Source organism: Numida meleagris, chromosome 7 (genome assembly GCF_002078875.1).
Source record: "Numida meleagris isolate 19003 breed g44 Domestic line chromosome 7, NumMel1.0, whole genome shotgun sequence".
Lineage (NCBI taxonomy): Eukaryota > Metazoa > Chordata > Aves > Galliformes > Numididae > Numida > Numida meleagris.
In genome coordinates this window covers 23,502,366-23,527,215 of record NC_034415.1, presented here as the reverse complement: position 1 = coordinate 23,527,215, position 24,850 = coordinate 23,502,366, and the positions used below count along the sequence as shown (strand labels likewise).

Here is a 24,850-nt window from a genome sequence, read left to right as displayed (position 1 = left end):
ATAGCCTATTGAGCATGAGGAACTTGTTGAATCGGTTACTAGAGGCATTAGTGTTAGGTCCAGCTTATTTAGCATCTGGAAGACAGAAGAAATACTGCACTAATGAAAAGTACAAATGATACTAAACTGCAAATGGCTGCAGGTGACTGTGGCAGCTGAGATGTACTTTGAAGGAACATAGTAAGAAGCCGTTCTGAAGGCAAAAAGCAGTAAAGTGAGATACAACTCACAAAAGGAAAATACTGTATTAAGAGGCAGGTGATTATTCAAATCAAGTATTTGGGATAAATAGAATAAAACAGTGCCAGAAGTCCTAGGAAATCCTTTATGCTGTGGTTAAATTGTTGTGGCTGCTGCTGGATTTGAGTTGGGTATGTAGATCTCTCAGGGCGGTGTATCATCTCTTCACCATCAGTGATTTCACTGACCAGTTCTAGTTCAGTGACCCTCTGGTCTCTGTAAAGAAGTAGTTCAGATTGAGCCAACTGTCCTCGGAACAGTTTAGATCAGTTTGATATTGAAACAGAAGCTGAAATATGTGATAGGTCAGAAATCAACATCTCATTTTGCTCTGTTTTTATTTATTCTCTTAATCTTTTAGTTTACCATGGCTTGCAGTTGAAGTTCTTAGTGACATTTGAACTTAAAATGTAAGTCTAAATGTTTTTACTTCCTTATTTGGAAATATTTCCATCAGAATTTTTGCCTGCTGTTCTGTGCTGCAGACAACTTGCTCTGCATGGGGAATTACTGGTACCATTGGAGGCTTTTACACCTTGCAGTTCACACGCTGGACCTATTCCACAGCCTCTATTCTTCCAGCCTGCTGCCTTAATCTTAAAGGATCTACCAGTACCACACAGACAACTCGGGTTGCCATGACTTTGGGTGCCCATGCAGTAAGCTATCTCCCGAGAGGCTTGTGACCCGAACAGTGGCCTGTTCCTATTCTTGTTTTCCTGTGACCCTATGTGAGGTAACTGGAATCCAACCTATGCTGCTACACAGCTCAGACCACCCAGCTGTATTCTCACTGCCCCTCCTCAACAAGACAGGGGAAGAAAATAAGATGAAAAAGCTCATGGCTTGAGACAAAGATGGGGATCAGGTAGCAACTATCATCACAGACAAAACAGTCAAGTAGGAGAAAACTTTTAAATTTATTGCCAATTAAAATAGGGTTAGATAGTGAGAAAAAGAGCATTACCTTTCCCACTCCTCCCAGGATCCTTCATTTCTGCCTCCACGATGAGTGGCAAAGGAGCACGGAAAAGAGCAGGTGCTCAGTTTCTAACAGTTCTCTGTTTCAGAACAGAGCCCTCTGCTCTCTGTGTTTTTATCATCACACATTGCCCTACTGTAGTGTGCATCCTGCCCAGGCTGCAGGGCCTTCAGGAAACAGCCCCGTGCTCCAGCACACTCCCTGCACAGGCTGCAGGGTGTCTGGGCCTCAGCACCTGGAGCACCCATCACTGCCTCCTCCCTGGCTGTGGTAGTTACAGGGCTGCTCCTCAGCTGTCTCCTCTGCCTGTGTGCCATGTTTTGCCATTCCTTGAACACCCCTTCACCACCAGAGTTGCTGAGAGGCCTGGCCGTACGCTGAGGAGGGGCTGCTGGGGCAGGCCCAGTGTCTCCTCACCACAGTCCTTGCACAGGAGGTGATGTTATCTGTGTTTGGGAAAGCTGTTTTTGCTGCACAAAGTAGCTTTTTTCAAAATATTTCAAAATTCCAAATGTATCCTTCAGGCAAGTGTTTAGGAACAGATTGTTAGCATGAAGTAATTTTCTGCAGTGGGAATCAGTGAGAAGAATTTTCTTCTGAAAAGGAGGCTGTGGGCAGGAAAGTAGAGGATAACATTAAAAATAGGGAAAATTGAAAGTGCTCGCTGTTCAACTGGTAAAGCCAGAAACAATTTAATGAAGAAATTCTGAAGAAGTATTGGTGAACATATTTGAATGTTATTTACTGCTGCTTCTCCACCCCAAAGCAGCTGATGATCCAAATTTTCCTACTTCTGCTCATGTTTTGTAGTGTGTTACTGAAGATCAGCCATACTGACTGAAAGGAGACTTGCTGAGGAGGGAGTTGTTTAGCTTCAATCATGTTATAAGTAACTATTTGAACAGCATATATCCAACCTGGGAATATACATTTAAATCCCCAAATATATCTGAAACCATAAAAACAGATCAGGTTGTCTTACAGTGCTAGTTTGCTTTACAGGCATAAAATGTGATTTGAGCTTTGCTCTATGTTACAAGGCATGATAGGATGGAATTTGTGTTGGATGAGGAAAACGTGAAGTCTTGTTTTAGTAGTATGCATGTGAAATGGACGGCCTAAACCCTGTCATTAGATATCTTAGCACACTTTGAAGGAAGAATGCCAATTTAGCAATTTAAAAGCACTTAGCAAGTCTTCTCAGTACTGAACTTCACTTCTACGGGCTGTCTGGTTGCTTGCTGAATAATGCCATGGGGGACAATTTGGATATGACTACTTCTAAAAGGCTTGTAGCCTCATTTGTTTCTGTAGAAGGAGGTGATATTGGCCCAAATGGTAAAGGAGAGGTATTAATATGTATTTTGAATCACGGAAAAGGTAAGTCCCAGCCATCTGTCAGAAGAGCGGGACAGTGAGAGCCAGGTGAAAATCTGGGGCTTTCAGAGGTGTTCTAACATGAGCAACAAATGGAAGGAAAGAGATCCATGCATATAGGGTCTGAAAGAGATTCAGAGACCTTATCACAAAGTGGGGAAAAAAAAATTAATTAACATTAACATCCTAGTATCATTTTTGTTAAGTGAAAGAATCAGATTAGAGAAGAGGTCAATTTGAATAATAAAAATCCCTTGCACTCTTCTTTTTGGTGTATTCCAGTATATTTTGTTTACTGGTATGTGTGAGGGCTGCTCCGGAAGTAATGCCTCCTACTTTATTATGTTTGCCCATGACATCAGAAGCAAATGTTGGTGGCATGGCAGAGGAGGTTGAACCTTCTCACCAATATTCCATTATATTTTGTTGCTAATGTATGATGTGAGCACAGTGAGGTGATGGGTGGTGCGTTTCAGCAGTGGCTACAGCAACATGAAATATAAGCCACGCTATGAATGTTCACGCAGATTTCTATGAGCATAGAATGCAGGCTTTTATACATTGCTGTTGGTGGCTATACAGAAAAATACAGTTTTGTAGTTAAGAATTTGCTCTATCAAATAGTTATTGTGCTCTTTGTATCTGTTGAATTTTATGTGAACATGAATTATTTTCAGTGACCTATGTATTTTACTTTGTAACCATAATTCAGTCATTTAAAAATAATTCTGTGGTATTGTGAAGCCCATTATACATATACGTTTTAAACAGCAAAGTTAAATTTAAGACTTTTCTTTGTAGTTCCTGCTCTAGAACTTATCATCCATTTATTAAAATGTATTATTTTTCACATGTTTTTTGTAGGTAACCTTGGAAGAGTGGACCACATCACAGAATTTGAGTATGACCTTTTCATTAGACCGGATACCTGTAACCCACGCTTTCGAGTTTGGTTCAACTTCACTGTTGAAAATGTAAAAGAATCACAGGTAAGTGCATATTAATTTAAATAGTATGACAGCTTTAAACATTGCTTACACCAGAACATAAGATATTTTCCTTCTGAAAGAAAAAAGATGCTGCCCAGGGTTTGTAACTATCAATTTGCTGTAAAATATGTTTCTATCCTTTGAATTTTGATAAGTAAAAGCAACTATCATCCTGACTGGATATTGTTATGCTTTTCTGGCTGTCTAAAACAGATCACTATTACAAAGACAGCATAAGAATTACTGCCTAATATGATTTATATTGATAATGGCTGATGTATACAAATGTATATATGTATAGCTGATGTACATATGAAAATGAAGTCTTATCACTCAAGCCTTCATTAAAAGATCTAGAACAATGAGTTAGCATTACAAACAGATATTACTATTGTCTTGTAACAGAAGAGCAGTAGACTGTCAATGTGGATCCTGTGAAAAATATGTATCTTGAAATGTGAAAGATCTTGACAGGAAACTCTTTCACCTACTTTAAAATAACACTTATTTTCATTAAAAAATGAAACAACAACAACAAAAAAAGATAAAATACTTCCTTTTTCCATTTGTTTCACTTGTTCTAAACGAACAAAAGTAATAATAATAAAAATCTTTCACACTGACAAATCAGCAAAGATTGGATAAAAAAAATCCAAGGTACATGTGGAAAGTGGAGTTTCCACATGTACCTTGGATTTTTTCTGGTATTTTATTGTAATTTATCATAATCAGACTGTGATTTTCACCTAATGGGGGAAAAAAACCCACATTCAGTGAGAGAAAAAAACTGCAGAAGCTTATTCTTGTATTCCTATGAGACTAATATTTTCATATCCACCACTGTTCCATTCCTGTTACAACTAGAAATCATGAAATTGTTTATCTATGTTCCTGGAGCCTGATAGTTTATCAGACAGGCCCTTTCCCCTGCTGTGCCTTAGTCAACTATAATCAAATTATATAGTCATGAGATGAATGAGAATCTGTCTCAAGGAGGCAAAGAGATCTGGTAGAAAGATACAATATATATCTAGTGCTTACAGGATATTTGTTTTCATGGTTGTCTACATGAAAGAGAACAGTTTCACTATTAAGTTTGACTTGCGAGGTCTGTTTTTATAATGTGTCTTCCTATAATCTTTTTTTCATCTCTCCAATTTCCGTTAAAATGAGACCTGCATGAATGTAATCTAGTCTGGAACCTTATTTAGGTCTTTGTACTAGCAGACATGGGCAGTATTAGTCATTGCATCTCAGCTATATTAAATGAATTCTAGAAACTCTATATCAAATGTTCTGTGTAACCTGGTTTGTGCATTTCGATTATTTTTTATTGCTATAAAGTAAAACCAAACCACTATATGCAGTATTGCTTAGAAATGTTGCATTAATGTGCAAGTAACTTCAATCTCTGTATTTGCACAAGTAGATATCTTAGTAACTCTAAGTAATTGTCTGTATAAATATACTTATTTTTAGTGTAACTTACAGTTAATGTGATAGGCAGATCTTTATGTTTACATATCCCAGGTCTGGTTTCAGCCATTTAGGTGAGGTTACTAAATTTACTAGTTTTACATATTTTGTATATTAAATTTCCTTCTTACTGTTCCTTTTCATTCAGTTTCAAATTCTTAACTACTTAAATTTAAAACAAAAAGTTGAAAATTTTCATATGCTAAGAATCTCCTCAACCTTCTTAATATTTCACACTAAAGCTTTTATTCATAATGAAATGAATTTCAAATTTAACATGAGAAAACAAGCAACCCCATTTCACTATCTGGCTTAGCGATCATCCATTTTGTTTTTCTTCTGTTGGATCAAACCAGTCATTGACACAAAAAATTGGCAAAATGATAAAAAGTGAAAGAAAAAGGCAAGGTGGAAAGGCAAGAATCACAGAGACGTTATGTATTTTTCATTTAGTTTTCAGTTCCCCTATTAGAAAGCTGGGATTTCTCAGTAAGTTTAGTGCATTGTGGTGTATTATGAACCTACAGAGAAATGATGAGGAAAAACCTTTGAGATATTCTTGTCAATCTCACTGTCCATGCCTTGTTTGGTTCATTTTTTTCACACTGCAGTTTTGTCTTAAGCCATGGAGCTTTCACCACTTGTATTTAGAAACCTTTCCATAGATTCCTCTCACTAATACCACTACTTGATATATAGACTAAAACTTTCCTCTATTTAATCACGTTATTCCAAGTTGTAGTTCTGCTTAATAATTTCTCCTGGTACAAAAAATCCTCTCCATCCTTGACTAACATTTACATTTCTGTCAGTTACCAAATTTTTCAGCATTTCTCTCTTATCCTAGCTATCATGTTTGGTTCTTTCTGTCCTCTATCCAATGGATTACTTTAGTTTTAAGTGTTTAAGTATTTTTCTGCTTTGGGACCTTCAGACTTTCATCATAAGTGAATCTTTCCAACCCTTTGATAATTAGCCTAGTTTCCTAGGGAAACAAGGCTTATATGATCACACAGTCTGTGTTACACTTGCTAGCCTAGATTTTTTTGTGTGGTTAATTATCTTTCTCCACTCCCTTCTCTCTCAATAGCTTTTAAACTCAGCCAATTTCAACCTCGCTGGACAGGAATTCCTGTAAATTTCAGGAAAGGAAACAGCCAGATGGGCAAAAGACCCCATTAATGTTCCCACTGGCAGAAAGGCTGTAGCATGAGATCATTTCTTATTCAACATCAGAGAATCCGCGGAGGAGATGCACAGGAAAAAGTACTCATTGGAATTTGCATATTTAAGATAGCAGAGAATCCAACCATGAAATCCAAATCCATAGCACTTAATGGTTTTGCTTCTTGCAGAACTTCTTGCTTTTATTATTATTATTCCTCTTCCAATTCCTTCCATATTTTCTTCATAATATGGAACGAAAATTTAACAGCCAATTCTGAGTTCACTAGCATGCCAGCTTACAGAGAAGAGATTCTAGTCCCTTTGCTCTGTTACTCTCTTAGTATAGACAGCTGAAAACTGCAGCAGCCTTTTGTTACTTTGTCACTATGGAAACCCATGTCTAATTTGTTGTTCACTATCATACATAAGTCTTTTTCAGAGTGATTGCTTCCTTTCTTATGTTACATATGTGTTAGTTTGCTGTTGTACTTAACTAACAGGGGCAGGTAAAAGAACTATGCTATGTAGCACAGCAGTGAAATCCATAATCTTTTTCAGAATTACTTTTAGAAACTTATGAGAAATTTATTTTATTTGATACTTTTCCCTATGCTACATTGGAACCAGTAGAAATTTTCTTTTACTTGGACACTAGTGAGCTCCTTCCTCCTTATAACTTGGACTCAACACGTCATGTTGTTAGTTAAATCTTATGCATTTTGTTTAGCAAGGAAAAATCAAAAAGTGGTAGCTAATGGTTTACATTTATGGGAAGAAAGAACCATTATATAATATGCCTGTGAGGTGTGAAATTTGGCCTTCTGGTCTCCCCATATGGTTTCTGACTTGCAAGTCAGTTGGTCTGATAGGACTCTACAGTTCAGATCTTTCAGTCATTTGTTCAGTGATTTCAATTAACACTGATATTGGAATGAACAACAAACCCATAACTGATGTATTCTATATAAGGACTGTAATCATGCTATGATTACGCTTACAATAACCATGAAAAGGAGAATGAAGAAAATAGGATTTGCTGTAGAACGCACTTTCCAATGGGCAAAGCCACCAATTTCTCTAATTATACATATGTCACAGGCTACTGTCTTTTTCTAGGCAATGCTCTTTATTGGGTAGGGTTTGTTTCCTATTAATTTTAACCACGGCCTCTACAATGCTATGTCTATGATTTTGCTAACCTCCTTCTCTGAAACTGGAAACTGAATGAACAAATGTCACATCTAGTTTGCATTTCAAGTATTTTAAATAGACTGTGCTTCAGATGCATGATTGCTTCTAAGCTAGAATGTCATTAAAGGTGTTAGAAGCAACAGTGATTAATTTGAGAACTAAGGGCAAAAAGTGTACCTGTGATAAATTACTTTAAAAAAATTTGCTAGTATACCACAGTTAGAACACTTTACAGATGAAAATAATTGTTTTACTTTAGGGCCATACCCAGAAATTCCAGTTAAAGTGTAGACAATCAGAGTTCCTGATACAGTAGCCCCACTAGAAAAAGATGATCTCTGTACTAGCAAATTTACTTTTGTTGAATTTGAGAAGAGGTAAGAGTTGAATGCAGCAAAGTGATAAAAAGATGAAGAATATCTTTGAGGTTGTTAATTACTCTAAAGAACAGCAACCATCTTATACAAATGCACATTTAGGCCATACAAGTTATTCTGTATGTGTACGCACCCTGAACAACTCTGCTGTCTGATGAATCATGTTCAGAAGTGGTATTTTCACTGAGATTAAAAAAAGAATTTCCAACATAAGGAGTTTCCTAATAGTGCCAAATTTTGTTCAGTAAGTGTTGATAAATACATTAGGAGTTCTCCATCATAAAGATACTGACAAAACATGCTGAGAATTATGGAGGAGAAAAATGGATATTCAGCAACAAGGATTTGATCATTATCTATGGAAGTAAACCCAAACCAAGGTTAAAATCAAAGAATCCTATGTTATTTACTTAGAATGCAACTAGAAAGTTGTTTCATTAGAAAGTGTTTAATATTGTTGTAAGTTGAAAGTGCAAAGTGCGTACGGTCAGATGATATGTATAGTAATTGAGGTCATTATTTTTTTTTTACTAGGGAAGCCATATGAAATGTTAGTTAAATAACAGACAAAACAACGACATTTGAAATAGATTGTATGTTCATCTCAACGTTACAAAAAAATCAATTGAACTTACCACAGTTCTGAAGAAAAATAGTTTTTCCATTTTTGAAAATTGTGCCTATGTTGGTTATGTATAAAATTAGATTTATAAGCGATGGTTCTTCTGAGTTGGAATCCTTTCAAGTATGTATAATTTTATTTTGGATCAATAATTATGTTGTGCTTGTAATAGATTGAGGGTTCGTGTGAAGCTTTAGTAAGTACAATACAGTGTGCATCTTCATGACATTATCCAAAGTTGTCATGACGTGCATCATATTTTGAAAAGTAATGAGTACACATAGTTTAGTAAACAAAGGCAATATTCAGTGTTAGTAAAAACAACTGCTGTCCAGACAAAATATTCTCTCTTGGCCTGACAGTGTTAAATTCATAAACTTTTTTATTCCAGGTGTCATTAAGGAAATTTTAAATGCCAGTGTTTTTTAATTGTTGCGAACATACTGTATGTTTCAGATATTACACTGGTTTATGCTTACAGGAAACTAATGACCAGGTGTGTTTAATTTCCTATTATGATGGCATCTGTCACTCTGAATGTCAAAAAATTTTATAAATGCTATAAACAAAATCAGCATTATGTTGATCTTGATGTCAGTGATGTGACATGCTTATTTTCTTGCATTTTAGAAACTTTTTTATTTATGAGTAAATACCTCCTTTTTTAGTTCCAGTGTTAATCTTCTTCTGTGCAAATCTGATTTCATTCTATTTTTATAACTGAAAAGTGTTTACATCAGAATGTGTGTAATTTCAATACTTAAAAGGGGCCAATAAGAAAAATGGAGAGAGACTCTTTACGGAGGCATGTAGTGATAGGACAAGGGGTAATGGTTTTAGATGGAAAAATGGTAGATATAGATTAGTTATACAAAAGAAGAATTATTTCTTCATTACGACAGTGGTACAATCCTGGAACAGGTTATCTGAAGAAGTTGTGTATGTCTGATTCCAGGCAATATTCAAGGCAAGGCTGGATGGGGCTTTGGGCAACCCGTTCTCATGAAAGATGTCCCTGCCTGTGGCAGGGGGATCAGACTAGATGATCTTTAAATGTTGTTTTCAATCCAAACCATTGTGTGGTTCTAGAAAGAGAAGCTAGTGCTGAAAAACTGTAGGAAATTGTGGGTTTTTTTTCCTACCAAGAAAGTCTGAAATTATAGTGATATCTTGTAGGGCACAGTTTAGAAACAGTTTGGAAAGTGCAGTGAAGCAGCCAGTGCATGGCAACTGATTATGAGTGTATTAAGCATACGCGTCTAAGAATCCTCTATTCTGCTTTTTAGTGTTAGAGGTGAAACTAGAGAGCTAGATCCTGCAACCTATTTCCTTCATTACTGTTTTATGCTAACTGTGATTTTTAACACAAGAGCCCATTAAGAAGCCAATGTTGGGTCATTGTGCACAGAGTGTCTTTACATTTCTGATACAATACATGTGGGGAAAATTGAAGAAAACTTGAATTTTGATGGTGTTGAGAGAAGTAGTAAATCCTCCACTGATCTTGAGCACATATAACCTCCATCAGAATGTCAAGTGACGCAATGATAGTGCTGCATTGTTGTGTTTTCTTGAAAAGATTGCACACTTGAGAGACCCTTTTAGCCAGTGTGCATTCATTCGTCATTCACCTATCAGCAACTCATTTTCACTCCAAGTATTCAACGCACTTTTCAGTACATTTTGTGGAAACCCAGTCATGACTCAGGGCTTGTGAATTCAAGTCATATTGCTCTTGGATTGCACAAGAAAACCACAAGGAACAGGTTCTACTCTTATCTGAAGTAGCCTGACTCACTAAATAATGGAAACTTACCTTCTTCAAAGAATACAGTGTCAATACTGTGTAGTCCAGGAAGTAGCCAGGACTACAGCTCTGGACTGCGGTTTTGTTACTGCTCTTGAAAGCTGAGGGGGGCTTGTCTGATAATGAAAAAATGGCAGAAAAGCAACCCTCTGTCGTTCTTGCTGTGTCTGCCCTGTATCGCTGATTCTCGTCCATCTTTTCACTTAGAGCATTGTTTTCTTGTGACTTTCGTAAAGGTTAGAAGTAAAATCTGACCCATGTTGCAGGTCAAATTCAGGATCCTTCCAGTCTAGTATCCTAATCTGGACAATGTCCAGTTGCTGGTGCCTAAAGTACTATTATTAAGTAGGAAAATGTAAAGTAATCCCCATTTTCAACACCTCTGTCAGCAGTATAGGCAGAATTGATCTATGCACCTTGTGCATGTTGCACACATTGTAGGAAAATCCTAGTTACATTCTGGCCAGCCTGATGGATATTCATCATGCTCTGCGTGTTGTGATACCACGGAGTTCCCACCCATCTAAATAGTCAGAAGTCCCCAGTAGTTGCCTCCAGACTGTTTTTAGTAGGGGCAGGTGGGATTCTATGAAATGTTTCATCCTTGTCTAACTTGATTGTATATTTATTGAACTTGAAGCAATATTTCTACAGGTTAATTACATGGTTTATATAAGAGTATTTTCTTTTTTACGTATGCTGGTTAATAATTAGTGTCATTTTTTCCCATTATGAGACACAATGGATCAGGTTTTTTATTCTATTGATATATTTTCTATAAGTGTATGATTGCTTTATCAAATTCTGGAGGTATTAAGATTTAAGTTATGCAGTTTTCTTTTTTCTAAATTATGTAGGGAGGAAAGAAAATGAATAGCCTATTGTTTATAGCTATTATTACTTACTATTTTAACATACACTGGAAGATACCTCTGCACTGTATGGGTGACCCAAGATATTACAATAGGTATAATTAAATCACTTTTTCCTAAAGCCAAAAATCCTTAAATCTTCCTTTGAAGAAGCTGTGAAGTCTTTGGGGAAACAAGGGAGTGTGCAGTTCTTTGTTTTGGAATGATAAATAGTGCTGGATTTATATATTGACCCCCCAAAGAGAACTAAGTATTTAATACTTAATACGGTATCATCAACTGATTATAATTACAATGATTGTGTATAGTTGCACTGGTGTAAGATCTGGCCTGTAAGCCTTAAATAGCCAATGTCTGCTTTTACACGTCTGCTCATGATGCCTCTAATTTTTTTGCAAATTGAGAACCTCCATGGAAGCTTCTAATTTTCATAGCAGTGCTATTGTGATGAACTGCAGCTCATTACTGTAAACTGATGGCAGCTGTTAATAGTATTACAGGCAGGCACTTTTTATTTAAGGGAAACATTAGCCAGTAACTGTTGGATTTCTGACACAGTATTACATAAAGCTTCCTGTTAGGAAGGAGAGCAAAGAGAAATGGATTTGAACCCATTAGTATCAGAATTATGTGTCAAAAAGCTAGAGCAGAGTTCAATTTATTTCTGCAATAAAGTGTAAGCTAGAGATTGACTTGACAATTATTCTACCTTACATTGCTCTGGTTGTTCTGAGATGACTGTTCCAACATCAAATCATCTTGTTTGGACATCTTTTACTAAATAACATGCTAGTCTAAATATGCATTATGTTATGTAGCAGCTAAAACTCAGAAGGCTTTTCAAGTAGAAATGAGTTTTTTATTACTGTTTTTACTAAGGAAGTACATGCAGTGGAACATATCCGTATAGATTTAAAACAACTGCAAGTGTTTCTGCTAGATCTAGTGTATACTGCTGACTATAGTTTACACCGTCATTGAAAGGATAATCTTTCTAAAGCTTTTAGTAGATTGATATAAACAATATAAATAATCTGCCCCAAGACTTCTGTTTTCTCTAAGCCAGTTACTGCACAAGACTATTACTACTGTTTGCTGTTTTTTTCCAAATTTTCCAGTGTAAGAGACAACAAATAAACCACTTCCTCAGTACAATTTTTAAATGTGATGAGATCATTTTTATCAACATTCTTGAGTATTTCATATGATTAGCCTCTGTCAACTCTGACACTGAAGTCCATGAGTTCAGATCCTTAAACTCACACATTACAACAAACTTTTCTTGGAATGGCAAATCTGATGGTAGTTTTCTTGCAATGAAATGGTGATTCGCTACAGAATGCTTCTAGTTGTGTAGCATACTTCTTGTGTTTTGTGGAGGCTTGTGCTTAGTGTGCTCATATTACCCTCTGAAAACTCACATGAAGCTTCACACAAGATTTTGTTTGTGTGTGCACTGCGGTATGGTTTCTCCTTGCAGGATTTGCACATTCTAGTGCAAGACCATCATCAGGAGTGATGCAGGAAGTAGAATGTTTCTTACACTGCATCATCTTGTGTTTGTATTCTGTTGAGTTCTGTTCTGTGGGTAAAACTTATCCCAACACCAGAGGACTACAGAATACTGTGGGATTTGTGGTAGGACTTGACATTGATATTGAGTTCCATATGTTAGATTTAGGATTGACTCAATAGCAAGATTAAACAGAATATCTTTCCAGCAGGTGTGTGGAATGGTAATTCCATGGGTTTGGAATAGCCAGGATTCAAGTATAATAGCTATTCCCTGTGGGTTGCTTCCTACCTATGGCTGCAGAAGGAGAAAACAAATTTATGTGAAGCAGAGGCTAATACAGCTTCCTACCTAAGTAAATTGTTATTTTACATGAATTCTAGCTGTTTTTATCACAAAACTAATTTGAGTAATATATATTTATTTTATTGATTTAAAGTCTGCTAACTATAAAAGCCTACAAAAAGAAACTGTATGCATACAGGAAGGGAATTTCTTTTTGCTGAGAGTATCTCATGCATAAATACAAATGAATATTTTAAATGTAAATGTTTAGCTAGATTATTCTTCAGAGATGCATATTGATTTTTTGTTGTCACCCTTCAGTGAGATTTAGTGTAGATTATCAGGAAATCCTTTCCAAGCACATACTGGGAAAAAAAAATGTAAAATATGATTTCCTTGACAGTCAGTGAAAAGAGACAGAGTAAATGTTAACAAATTAACTGTGTTTACTCCATCATCCCCACTGGAAGCGTCTTTCAGTTTTTTAAATTTACTCATTTGATGCTTATCAAAAACAGGTCTGAATTGTGCTTGATGTGCTAGAAAGTAGGTTTTCAAATTTATAGCTCAGTGAAAAACAAAGCTTTAATGTTCTTGATTTTTCTTTCTTGTACTAAATGTAGAGTTGTGGCTCTCCCACTGTAGTGGTAGTAGAGATGATGTAAAATTTTGTAATTTAGACTATTGTAACATGCAAGTGGTGTGGATCTCATGGGTATGTGATGGTCAAATTGATACAGAATTATGTTCCATTCAACTCTTTATTAAACGTGACATTCAGATTTTTGCAATTCTCGTTGGCTTTGATAATTATGGATTATACTAATTTTACACTTCAGTTGTTAAATACATATATTGTTGAAGAAATAAGATACTTTTTCCATGTTTTTTTTGCTATTCAGAAGTTACAAAATATCTTTCAACTATTCAATTGGTCTGAAGAGAAACCTAGTATATTTTCCCCACAATTTATATAATTTTACAACTATCTATACGAAAGTATCAACTTCAGTCACTTTTAGCTTTCGAGCATTTACTAGAAGATTTGAGAATAAGGAAATGTTCTTAGATGAATTGGAAAGAACTTTGTGAACCACATCTGGCAAAGCAGGGCTTTTTTCCCCTCAAGTTCCGCCAAATCAGAAGTTTTAGATAAAGCCATTTGAATTAAAAGAAAACCTAGGCAGTTGTGAAGAGTCTGGTTAATATTATCTTTCAACTCTTATTTCTGCTAGGTATGGTCCTTTGTGAAGTCAGATTATTTAGTTTGCAAGTAACTCATAGTTTTGTATGAGAAATGCAGTAAATAAAGTGCAGTCATTCTTATGTAAATGTAAGAGCTATAAATATGTGATGCAACCAGGTAAAAGCAGTATCCCATATCAGAAACTAAGTAAAATAAACCAACTGTAACAGAAACAAATGCTGTCTGTTGTAGGTCAGTTCCATTTTATTGGTACTGATTGTGTGAGTGGAAATTAACTTTAAATTAAAGCTTACATAGTGTTTTTATGTCTTGAAAGTACTGTTAGCTTTAAGAGTTGAACTACTTTGAAATATATTGAAAATAAATATTGAAAACATCCTATCCATTTGCTATCCTAGCAAATCAAATATAACGGCTACGAAAATCAACAATTTTTGCTTTCTTGACACTTGAATAGTGTGCTGTTGCTAACCTTCCTTAATTTTATTGTAAATGATTTGTTAACTATTAATGCCAAGGACGGACAATAATTTAGATGACACTGCAACATTCCTGTACATTATTGTCGTAAGGTTAAATCATATTTTTCTATGCACTGCTTATTCTGTAGAATAACCAACATTCAGAGTTGTTAGCAAAATTCTGCTTCCCTTATTTCAAAGGAACAGTGATGCTTGTAGTTGTATATGGATAGTTGTAAAGTTACAAATATTAAAATTATACATCTATGTATTTGTATTTTCTCAAAGCATTTGGAAGCATTTGGAACTGGGCTTTTATTATGATCTGTCTCAGATGTACTTGAGGAAACAAAGCAGAAAGACTTCAGGAAAAGTACTAGTCTTTGTGGTAGAACTGGCTTTATAAAAAGCCAACCAAGCAGAGGCATTTTAACATAATTTTCTCCTGACTTAAAACAATCTGAATTTTATCACTTTATCAAACTGCATTCCTTTGCATGAAGTGTGAGCAGGAGATACTTCTGAATTTGCATTTTCATTAGATTTAGCATTCAGCACCTAATGCCATAAATTTGTTTTTGAAACTCTTTAATTCCCCTGTGTGTTCCAACATATTGAATGCTATTTGCTTTGTATTATGTTGGCAGCAAATCTGCAGTGAAAATGCTGTCAATATATATTCATAGCTAACATTGTTAACTAAAAGCAATATTGTTTTTCTATTGTAAGCTGTCACAAATGTTTGGCACCCTGTTGTGCAAGCCAGAAATATGTCAAAGAAAGGAATGAACATTTCTGAAGAAAAGTGCAGTGATAGTGTCAAATTTTCTATATTAAAATACTTTCCTGTTTGTACAGACCTTTACATTACTATGAAACATAGTTTTAAAAAATTCTAAGATTAGGATATTGTGAGAGCATGCATGCTGTTAGAGATATGTGACATGATACTCATGATAGGGGCACGGTAAATGATACAGCTATTTCACTTTCCAATGCAGTACTAATCGAGCTGTGAAATCTGTGCTATTAAACAGATTATTATATTAAAGATGTACTATTTATGGAAAATAAATGAAATTTTCACCTAGACCTGAAAGTATTTTTACTTTTTTCCTAGATCAAGTGTATAATTAACTGCAAATTTTATAAACATTTTCCTAGGAGTTATCCTTACACTGATGTGTTTATTCAATTATTTTTTTTCTCAGCATTCATTCTCTTCTAAAGAAATTGTTAAAATGTATCCGCATGCATCTCTTGCCTAGGAACATCTCTGAACAAAGTACTTCAGATGATTTCTGTGGGTAGAAATAAGTGTAAGAATAAAAAGAAAAATCAGTCTACCACACAAATAACTGTGGTAATGCTAATAAATAATAAATGCCCATAAGTTAAAATAAGACAAATGGAAATCTTTTATGCTACTCTTGCAAATATGTTAAGCCAGAGTGCTTTTGACCTGGGCAGTATAAATTAAACTCTTAAATAAGATAGTAAAAAAGGCACAATGATGATTGCTTGCCATTAGCTATACCACATTGTTAAAAGTACAGAATTCAGCTAACAGCAGGGAAGAACACTGTGAAAAATGAAAACTTCAGCCCTGTGCACGTCTCTCACTGAAATATCAGAGCTTTACAAAGATGCAGATTTTCTAGTGTTCTCATCCGTCAAAGGTAACTTTTTTCTATATTTACTAAGGTGAAAAGATGAATCCATAAGTATCCTCAAACAGTCTCATTTGTGATACCTTTTGTCAGTCCTTAGAAACCAGTGTCATTTTTGGAATTTACTGAATCATAAGGTGTAGTATTTGGGAAAAGTTTTTGGGAGAGCCTTAACGCATTGAGTGCTCAATGTAATGTTCAAAAAAATCCCTTACATATTCTAGTCCGCTGTTCAAATACAATCTTTGGTAAGTCTGGCTGACCGTGACTTTCCATCCAGCAATATATTGATGATACATATTAATGTGCGTTGTCTTCTGTGATATTGGCACGTATCCCAAGTTAGCTGATTTTGCTACATGCTGCCAGTAATAATTCAGTTATTCCTTTCAGCTGATTTCACTGTTCTGCTTTATAATCTGTTTTCTGTACTTGTATGCAGTTTACCAGGGGATTCTGTACCACAAGTGATTTCACAAAGTCTCTGTTATGGAATCATGATTTTCACACATTCTCTGAGAAAGACAAAATAACATGAGTTTCCAGTGACTTCAGTGAGATTAATAAAATACAATCAGCGTGTTGGAAAACTGGCCGTTTTGTTTGCTTGCACTATCTTCTATACATTCACTAATGTACTTTCAAATATGATTGCAGAAAATTCAGAGCTTCCTACAGTGATAATGGAACAACATATGACAGTGGCATAATTGTGGTGTATGCAGCAAATATTTAAACATCAGGAGACATTTGAAATAAGTAACTTTGATCCTGTTTTTCAGTTTCCACTAAAGAAAGTTAGGAGAGACAGAGTTTTACCTCAACCTATTTAGAGTCCATCTCTCTGGGATCATGTTCCTATATTCATTTAGAGAAAGCAATCACCCACCACCCATAAATTTATGATCCTCCCAAGAGAAGAGTATCCATCAGTAATTGCTTTTTCTCTTAGAAGCTGTACATACAATAGATGCATGAATGTCAGTAATGTGAGGTACAAATGACAGAAATACCAGGAAATAAGAGCACATACTGATGGCTCCCTTTATAACTGATGCCCATGACTTAGTCCTACAAACTTTTATGAAAAAGACAATACTTACTATTCACTTTACATGGAAAACATAGGCTTTACCCACTTTAGTTTTTTAAATTTTGTCGGGGTGTAATCTTGACACAGACTGAGGGGAGTACTGTATCCATGCAGGGAGATTCCCAGTAATTCCTAGAATAGTGTAGGTGACCATGTCAAAAACTGAGGCTCTACTGCAATGTAAGTGAGGATGGCTAACACAAATGAGGATGACAGAAATCAGAGCCAAGACCACATGGTGTTCTGTGAAGCTGGTAAAGTAAAATACACTGAGTGTGCCATCTCTAATAATTTAGTTTTGTTTATTGTAACAGCCATCATGGTATCACTTAGAGATGGAGAAGTAAAACTTGGGCTTATACTTCACTTACAGAAATATGAAGCTTAGAGGGGATTTCTATTTGATTGTAAAGGTGGGCAGATACAGCATCTACTTCATAGACAAAACAAGGAATAGCAGGTTCTGATTTTTGACGAAAGTAAGAATGTCATTAACTTAAAAAAAAAAAAAAAGACACCAATCTAAGATTAAGTAGGATATAACTTTGCATAGCTACTTTCATTACTGTGGCAAGAATATGAAAAACATCTAGAAAATATTTTCATTTTCAAGAATTATGCAGCAATTGGAAAATGGATTTAGTGCTGAGAGACTTTAGAAAATGGGAAGTAGATCTTGAAATCACTCAGCACATGGGTTTGTCATGTCTAATGAATATGTCTGGGTGCTATGATAGTAAAGAGATTATGTCAGCAGTAGGCATTTCTGATTATCGCATTCTGTACAGTTTTAATTAGGTTACATTTGTTCCCTAACTTTCCCACTAATGTCCAAACTATTGACTATATTGAAAAATAGCATTTTGTGTCTTAGAATTTGCTCAGTCAAATAATGTTATTGTGCTCATTGTATCTGTTGCAATTTCCATTGAAATAAGTAGGAGGCATTACCTCTGGAGCAACAGACAAATACACTGTTCAGAACCTTCACTGTTTTACTTCTTTTACTGTTTGGTTAGATGAAAATTTGATACTGCAGCAAGAATGAAGATGTGTACAACAAGCTATTAATTGTGCACAAGTCTTTGTTTCTATAGCTTTTCCATGTGTTTCTTTAAACATTTATTTTTCATTTATTACTCTTAAATGAAAAAAACAAATATTTCTATTTTGCACTGTTTAGTTTGGCCTTTATAAATGATGAAGGCCTGTTGCCTGTGTCCCTTTGGAGAAGTGATGGCACAGAAATGAGCAGGGCACTTTAACTTTTTCTGGTGGTTAGATTTATGCTTACCTGCTGAGGAATTTATATGAAGACTTCTCTGTGATGCGTTACCCTCTTTTTCTATTAGCAGGAATGACTCAGAATTCTCCCGTGGGTGGCTATTGCAGTAGTGGAGCACGAAGACTAAGAAATTAATAAAGTAAATAAAAAAGACAATAAATATAGACCAAAACATCCTCATTTACTGTTAGAAATCAGAGAGGTACAGCATTAAGGTACATAGATGAAACAAACCAGCACTTATCCACAGTGAAATCTATAAAATGTCTTTGATTGCTCAAGGGATCTTTAGATATAGCATTATTTTCTCTATCTTATGGATGACTTGACCACCTCCGCTATGAATTTTTCATGATTTTCCTGACCCAGCAGCTCTTGCCTGTGGAGAGAGTAATACAGTATTGATTTGGGTGTTAGGTTTCTGCCTTTTTTTTTTTTTTTTTTTGCCACAACAGGATTTTTGTAGACTAGAAACCTCAATCCCTGATTACTCATTGGAGACTAGAACAACTTTTCTTAGATTTGGAGTGTAAAAGAAGAATCACTTGGTTACTATTGTCATAGGCAGTCTTTGTAGTGGAATTTCATCTCATCTTATCTTGATAATTAGTGTTGTTGTCATTAAAATTTCCTAATTGAATAGGCACTACTAGGCCTTCAGATTGAAAAGATACTGTTGTCTGTTTAACAATTAGTGTGTTTGCAGCTGAATTATGCTGGTGATTGTGATTAGTTGGAAGCATACTGAAAAACAGCGGAATAAGTAGGGGTCTGTCCTCCTGCATTCATCCTGGCATTGATGTCTTAGTGACTTATATTCTGTGCCTCTCAGGCATATTAGAACATTAAAAAGAGGCCGTGATGTTGTGATTTCTCATTTGAACTGTTTTGTTGTTGTTTTTTTTTAAATAAAAAATCCATATCTTACATCCTCTGAAAACTTACTCTCAGCATTGCCATGGAAACAAGATTTTTAAAAGGGACTTAACTGAAATTTAGCAGCAGTTTTTATTTCTTTGTGATTCATACTTCATAAAAATGCAAATGTCAGACTAATACATGTTTTACCTTAATATTTTATACTACCATTTAGTCTTAATTGGTCTAATGTTTTTCTTAATTAAATTTTGAGCATCTTTGAATGATTTTGAAATTGTACTGTGGACCTAACAAGCTTTAAATTTTGACTGTGACACACATTTAAGATATTGTCATAGAGGAAAATCAATCATTTCAACCTGTAATCACAAGCACAACAAAAGACTTAGAAGATTTAAAAAGCCTTTTTTCCTTCTGGGAAATTTCTTGTCCTTCATAATCTTCATTTCTAGTGAAGTATCACACAGCAAAAAGCATTTCTGTTTCTTTGTTTTTCACTTTATTCCATCCAACTATGTGAAGTTGATTAAGGGATGAATGTTGCTGTTCTCTTAAATAAAGCTTATATTCATAGATCTCAGAACAGGGGTAGTTTGATTATCCAGAGTCACACTGTGTACACTGGTATATGCTTGGATCAACAGGTGTAAATACGCTACGTGTAAATATACTTTAACATTTTATTTGGCTATAAATGTTCAGCTGTTGTTAACAGTCTGGTCTTCTCTGGCTTTCTTTTTCTTCAGACCTTGCAAAACATAATTTTACCATTTAAAAATGAATATTAAGAGTGGGCATCTGATCAAGACTGAAATGCAATGTTGATGCAGAAAAGCAAGCCTCTTTACTTTTGGCTTCAGTGTGCTCTGAAAGAATACTAAAGTACAGACTGAATATGACTTTAAAATTGTTTAACTTTAGCTGGTTTAAAATGATAGGAAAATAGAAATGCATTATGTTAGATGATAGTTGCAGCTGTATCTCATGTTCCTAAAGAAATATACCGTTCCCTTTGAGGAAGATGTATATAATCCTTTAAAATAATGCCACAGAAGTGTTTTGAAATTTAATCTTTCTTTTTGAAAATTTAGATATCAGAAGTTTTACTGCAGTGTCTTTTTTAATTGCAGGGAATTTTGGACTAGTGTTAATGTTTGCGAAGTTAGGAAGCTAGCTACTTTTCTTATTCTGTTTTGGCTGTTACAAACTTAAACATTTATTTATAAGAATCTTATGAAACAAATACACTTTTTTAACGTCTTGCTGTATATTCATGCTATATTTACATGAGCAAAATTTATGGAAGGTAAAAATCAGTTTCTTTAGTTCTTTATTTCTTACTTTAGCGTATTGTCTGCACAGAGCAACTTACACTGTATTGTAGCTACACTTGTTCTTTGCTGGTCCACTACTTTGGTAAGACAGGCACGTAAAGCCAGAGTCTCTTCTATGATGGTACCCTTAGCTATGCCACCATAGGAGTTTGCATCTCTAGTAATAGAAATTTAAAAAATGATGTTCACCAATGCGCTCACTCAGAAATTGCTAGTGCTTACAGTTTGAGCAGTACTTATGGACAATAGATCCTACAACACTGAACTGTGAATAAACTATATTTCCTTTTTTCATTGTATTTTAACACGTTTTGAACATGTAAACCAAGCAGAAGATTCATGTAAAATCATGTTTTACTGAAGAAAAGTGAAGTGTAGTCACATATAAAATGCAGGAATACATGAAAGCTTCTTCCTAAATGATGTAGTTTTTATATTAAGAAACTATTCTCTAATAATTTGCATCCTTTATCTTAGTTTAGATTTGCATTACACATGCTCAGGGTTTATAGACACATGCATTTTCCTCTCTTTACAAACACCGTATTGGGATTATATGGTTTACAGATGTATGTTGAATGATGAAGGAGTCAAACTGTTTTTGAAGTTAAATTTTATGCTAATTTTCACTAAGATTAAGCAGCATTAAATATTTATAATAACCTGCTGGGAAAGAGGTAAGTTTTCCCATCAGACAATGGTTGCACAAATTTGACCACTCAGTAGGTTCTGTGGGAAAATGTTTTAGATATATTTGTAATAGTTAGTGCAAGTGAAAGATAAGTGTGTTTATTGTTGAGATTGTCCATTATTTAAATGCATGAACATGTCAAATAAATGTATCATTGTTGTCTATACTACAACTACATTTAAAAGCTCAGAAACATGTTGGTCAGGTTCCCAGGGCTACCCACTCAGATTTGGATGAATGTGTATAAAAGCTTTCTGTTGTAAACATAGCAAGTCCTGCAGTCTGAGCAGTGTTTGCCTATTTTTACATGCTCAGCTTATGTACATCTTTTTTTAAGATTAATGCTTGACATTCGAGACTGGTTGTACTTACCACAGTAAAAGATAAAATTCTTCAAAATATAATATTCAGGCACAAGTATGCACTTACAGGAATAGTACCAGAGAACCAAAGTAAAAATGCCGAAAACTAATCAAATCTGACTTTTGTATTGAAACAAGCAAATATTATTGTTCAACAGTCTATCTACAGACACTGTTGCTAGCACATTAATAATTGCACCTTATTGACGCCATTCCTATTTATGCTATGAGCACAGTACAGCTTGCAGCATTAGGTTTTCTTTTTTAAGTCATTGTTTTGGCAAAGTTGAGGCATGTTCTTCCAAGTTAATGAGAATCCTGTTTTACTTAAGATACATATTTGCAAACTTTTGTTTTGAATGTAATTGATGTGAATGTTTTACAGTTAGACACAAATTCCTCACCTTCTAGTCCCTGAGTGAATTAATTAAGAATATGTGTTTGCCTGTAAAAGAGTGAATGATCAGACTCAGTGCTTGTTACCACATATAAAACTGAAAAGGAACATAATTATGTTTCACCTTCCTATTTACTCATATGCGTGTGTTTGGATAGTTGTACATAATACAGTAACTTAAACAGTTTCATTTCCACTTCACTTTTTAAGAAGAGAGGAAGGGGTAAAGAAAAGGTAATGACTAGAGAATGATCTCTTTCTGAAAGGCTGAATCACGCTTCTAATTTTCACTTTGCTTAACATCAAGGCAGAAAACACATATCTGACAGGTTTTGGTAACTGCACTTTATTCAGAAAAAAGTTCTCAACACAGGAAAACAGAGGTCATTTTGACTTTAGGTGGTGTTGTTCTTCCTATATATGTTTATGGTATAATGTAACAGCTGTAAACAAGAGGATATGCAAAGGTGTCTTCAATCTGTGGAGTTCTTCTTTGGAAAAAAAAACACAGACACTGATGATGGCTACAATTTCTTTTAAAATAATAGCTATTGCAAGTCAGAAGTAGCATGGATATTATCCTAAAATTTGCATCCCAAATTCAATGTTCTTCTATTTTGATTCTGACTGTAAGGAAAACTAAATGCAGTTCAACCAGCATGTTGCTTGATATAATTATCATTTTTGTGGGATTATTTTTCTTGTTCCTAGAGAAATCCAACATTATTGGGTTTGGATATCCAGGTTCGTTTGGGGTAGTCTTATTGAGCAGTAAGCAGATGCTTTGCTTCCATGAGGGATTCAACTTGCCAACAGCAGGATCATATAGGAGAATAATTCTGCACTTCTTTGCAGGAACATTGCATTGCTACTGAATAAAAAAACCCCAAACTTACATGATTATAGACTGTTTTGATACACATCAGTGAAAAGAGCTGTAACTGTGGAGAAGAATGCGATAGCAATTCTTTCTAAGCTGATTCAAGTTAAACAGGATGGTAAACAAAAAGTGGTGCAAGTGAAGATTTTGATTTCAAAAGGTTAGAATTTGAGAAAGTAGGGAAAGTAGGACATAGTGAGAGCTTTGTGGTCAGTGGCTGAACATCCTTTGACTGTCCTGCCTCTTGCATCTGATATACAGAAGTAACACAGCAATGGATGTGAAAGGAGTTTCTATCTTAGAGAGTTCAATGCTTTGTTCTATAAACGTTTAGCATATGCTGATGAATGTCAGCGGGTGCTGTTTTTCTGCACGGAGGAATTCAGTGCCACACCTTTGCTTCATACACACTTCCATGTCAGGCACCATTTTGTCAGACTGCCTCTCTGCTGCCATCTGTTGCATGACAACAAAATGTGATGGAATATTGTTGAAAAGATTCAACCTCTACTGTCATACATCTGCCTCTGATGTCTGATGGTGACAAACGGTGGCACAGTGAGGTGGTGGGTTGTGTGTTTCAGCAGTGGTGATAGTGATGTGAAAGATAAGCCACGTTCTGGATGGCCATGCACAACTGTCTCACCAGGAAACGAAGGGCAACTTGATCAGCTCATCTCCATGCATTGGCTAGTGGTGGTGACTGTGTTGAAAAATCATATTTTGTAGCTGAGAATTTGCTCTATCAAATAGTGTTGTTATGCTACGTGCATCACTTTCCACAGAAAGAAATAGGAGGCATTACTTTCGGAGCAACCTATGTATTGCTGTACATGCTGTTAGTGTCAAATCATTTTAACATTTAGTTTTTAGTGAAAGTAGGAAATAAATGTATAGTGACTTGTATTTCTAAATGTTGCCGTAATTAAAGGTGTTACCAAAATAACAAAAACGAGATATGTTGCACTGAAAAAGAGGAAGACTGTATCTGAACGCAGTACATTTTCTTTTGCGAGTGTCCATATAGTCACACAAGTCTGCTAGTTCAAGTGTCTATGCATACTTTAAAAGGTTCACATAAAATAGTAGGTGTAGATTTTTAGTTTCTTAAGCTAGTTTAGGGCACTAGGATTCTACTTCAAGAGAGAAGTGCAGTGTCAGGACTGTACAAAGTATTGTCTATGCCAGACTTGTACTTTAGTTTGATCAATTCATTCCTTCTTCCATTAATATCAACTCTGGTCTCAATATTATGAGATATAAATAAAATATTAATGCGCTTAATTTGTGACCTTGTATTTTCCTTGAGTGGCCCCAGAGCAATAACATATTGGTAGAAATAAAGCTGCAAGTATGGCTGCCACGGAAGTATAATTTCAGATTAGTACTGAGCAGGAACTGTATCAAATAGGGGAAATCTGTGGAATGTTTATTTTCTCATAATTCTAGGTTTCAGTTGATGTTTTTCTGTGTGAATCCTGAGACCAGACAAATACACTGTAACCGGTAACAATTATTTATAATCTTCCACTACAATTCCTGAAAGTCTCTCTTTTTAAACTGCAGTGCACTGCAGTTCCCTAATACCGTTTTGTTTGTTCAGAATGGTGATCTGAGTGACTCTTAAAAGGCTGAGCATAGTAGTGTTCTAACAACTACCACCATTTTGCATCTACCGGTTAACAGCTAGTCA

At 35.2% G+C, this 24,850-nt stretch overlaps 1 protein-coding gene across 4 annotated transcripts in view; it reads left to right on the top strand.

The window, feature by feature from the left end:
* The window catches only part of LOC110402371 (cytosolic carboxypeptidase 6-like), an 865,976-nt gene that overhangs the window by 42,002 nt on the left and 799,124 nt on the right, over window positions 1–24,850 (top strand). For all 4 annotated transcript variants that reach the window (XM_021404385.1, XM_021404384.1, XM_021404383.1 and 1 more), the window contains one exon: window positions 3,464–3,588. In XM_021404385.1, coding sequence (XP_021260060.1) covers window positions 3,464–3,588 — 125 coding nt within the window. The remainder of the gene's footprint in view (window positions 1–3,463; window positions 3,589–24,850) is intronic.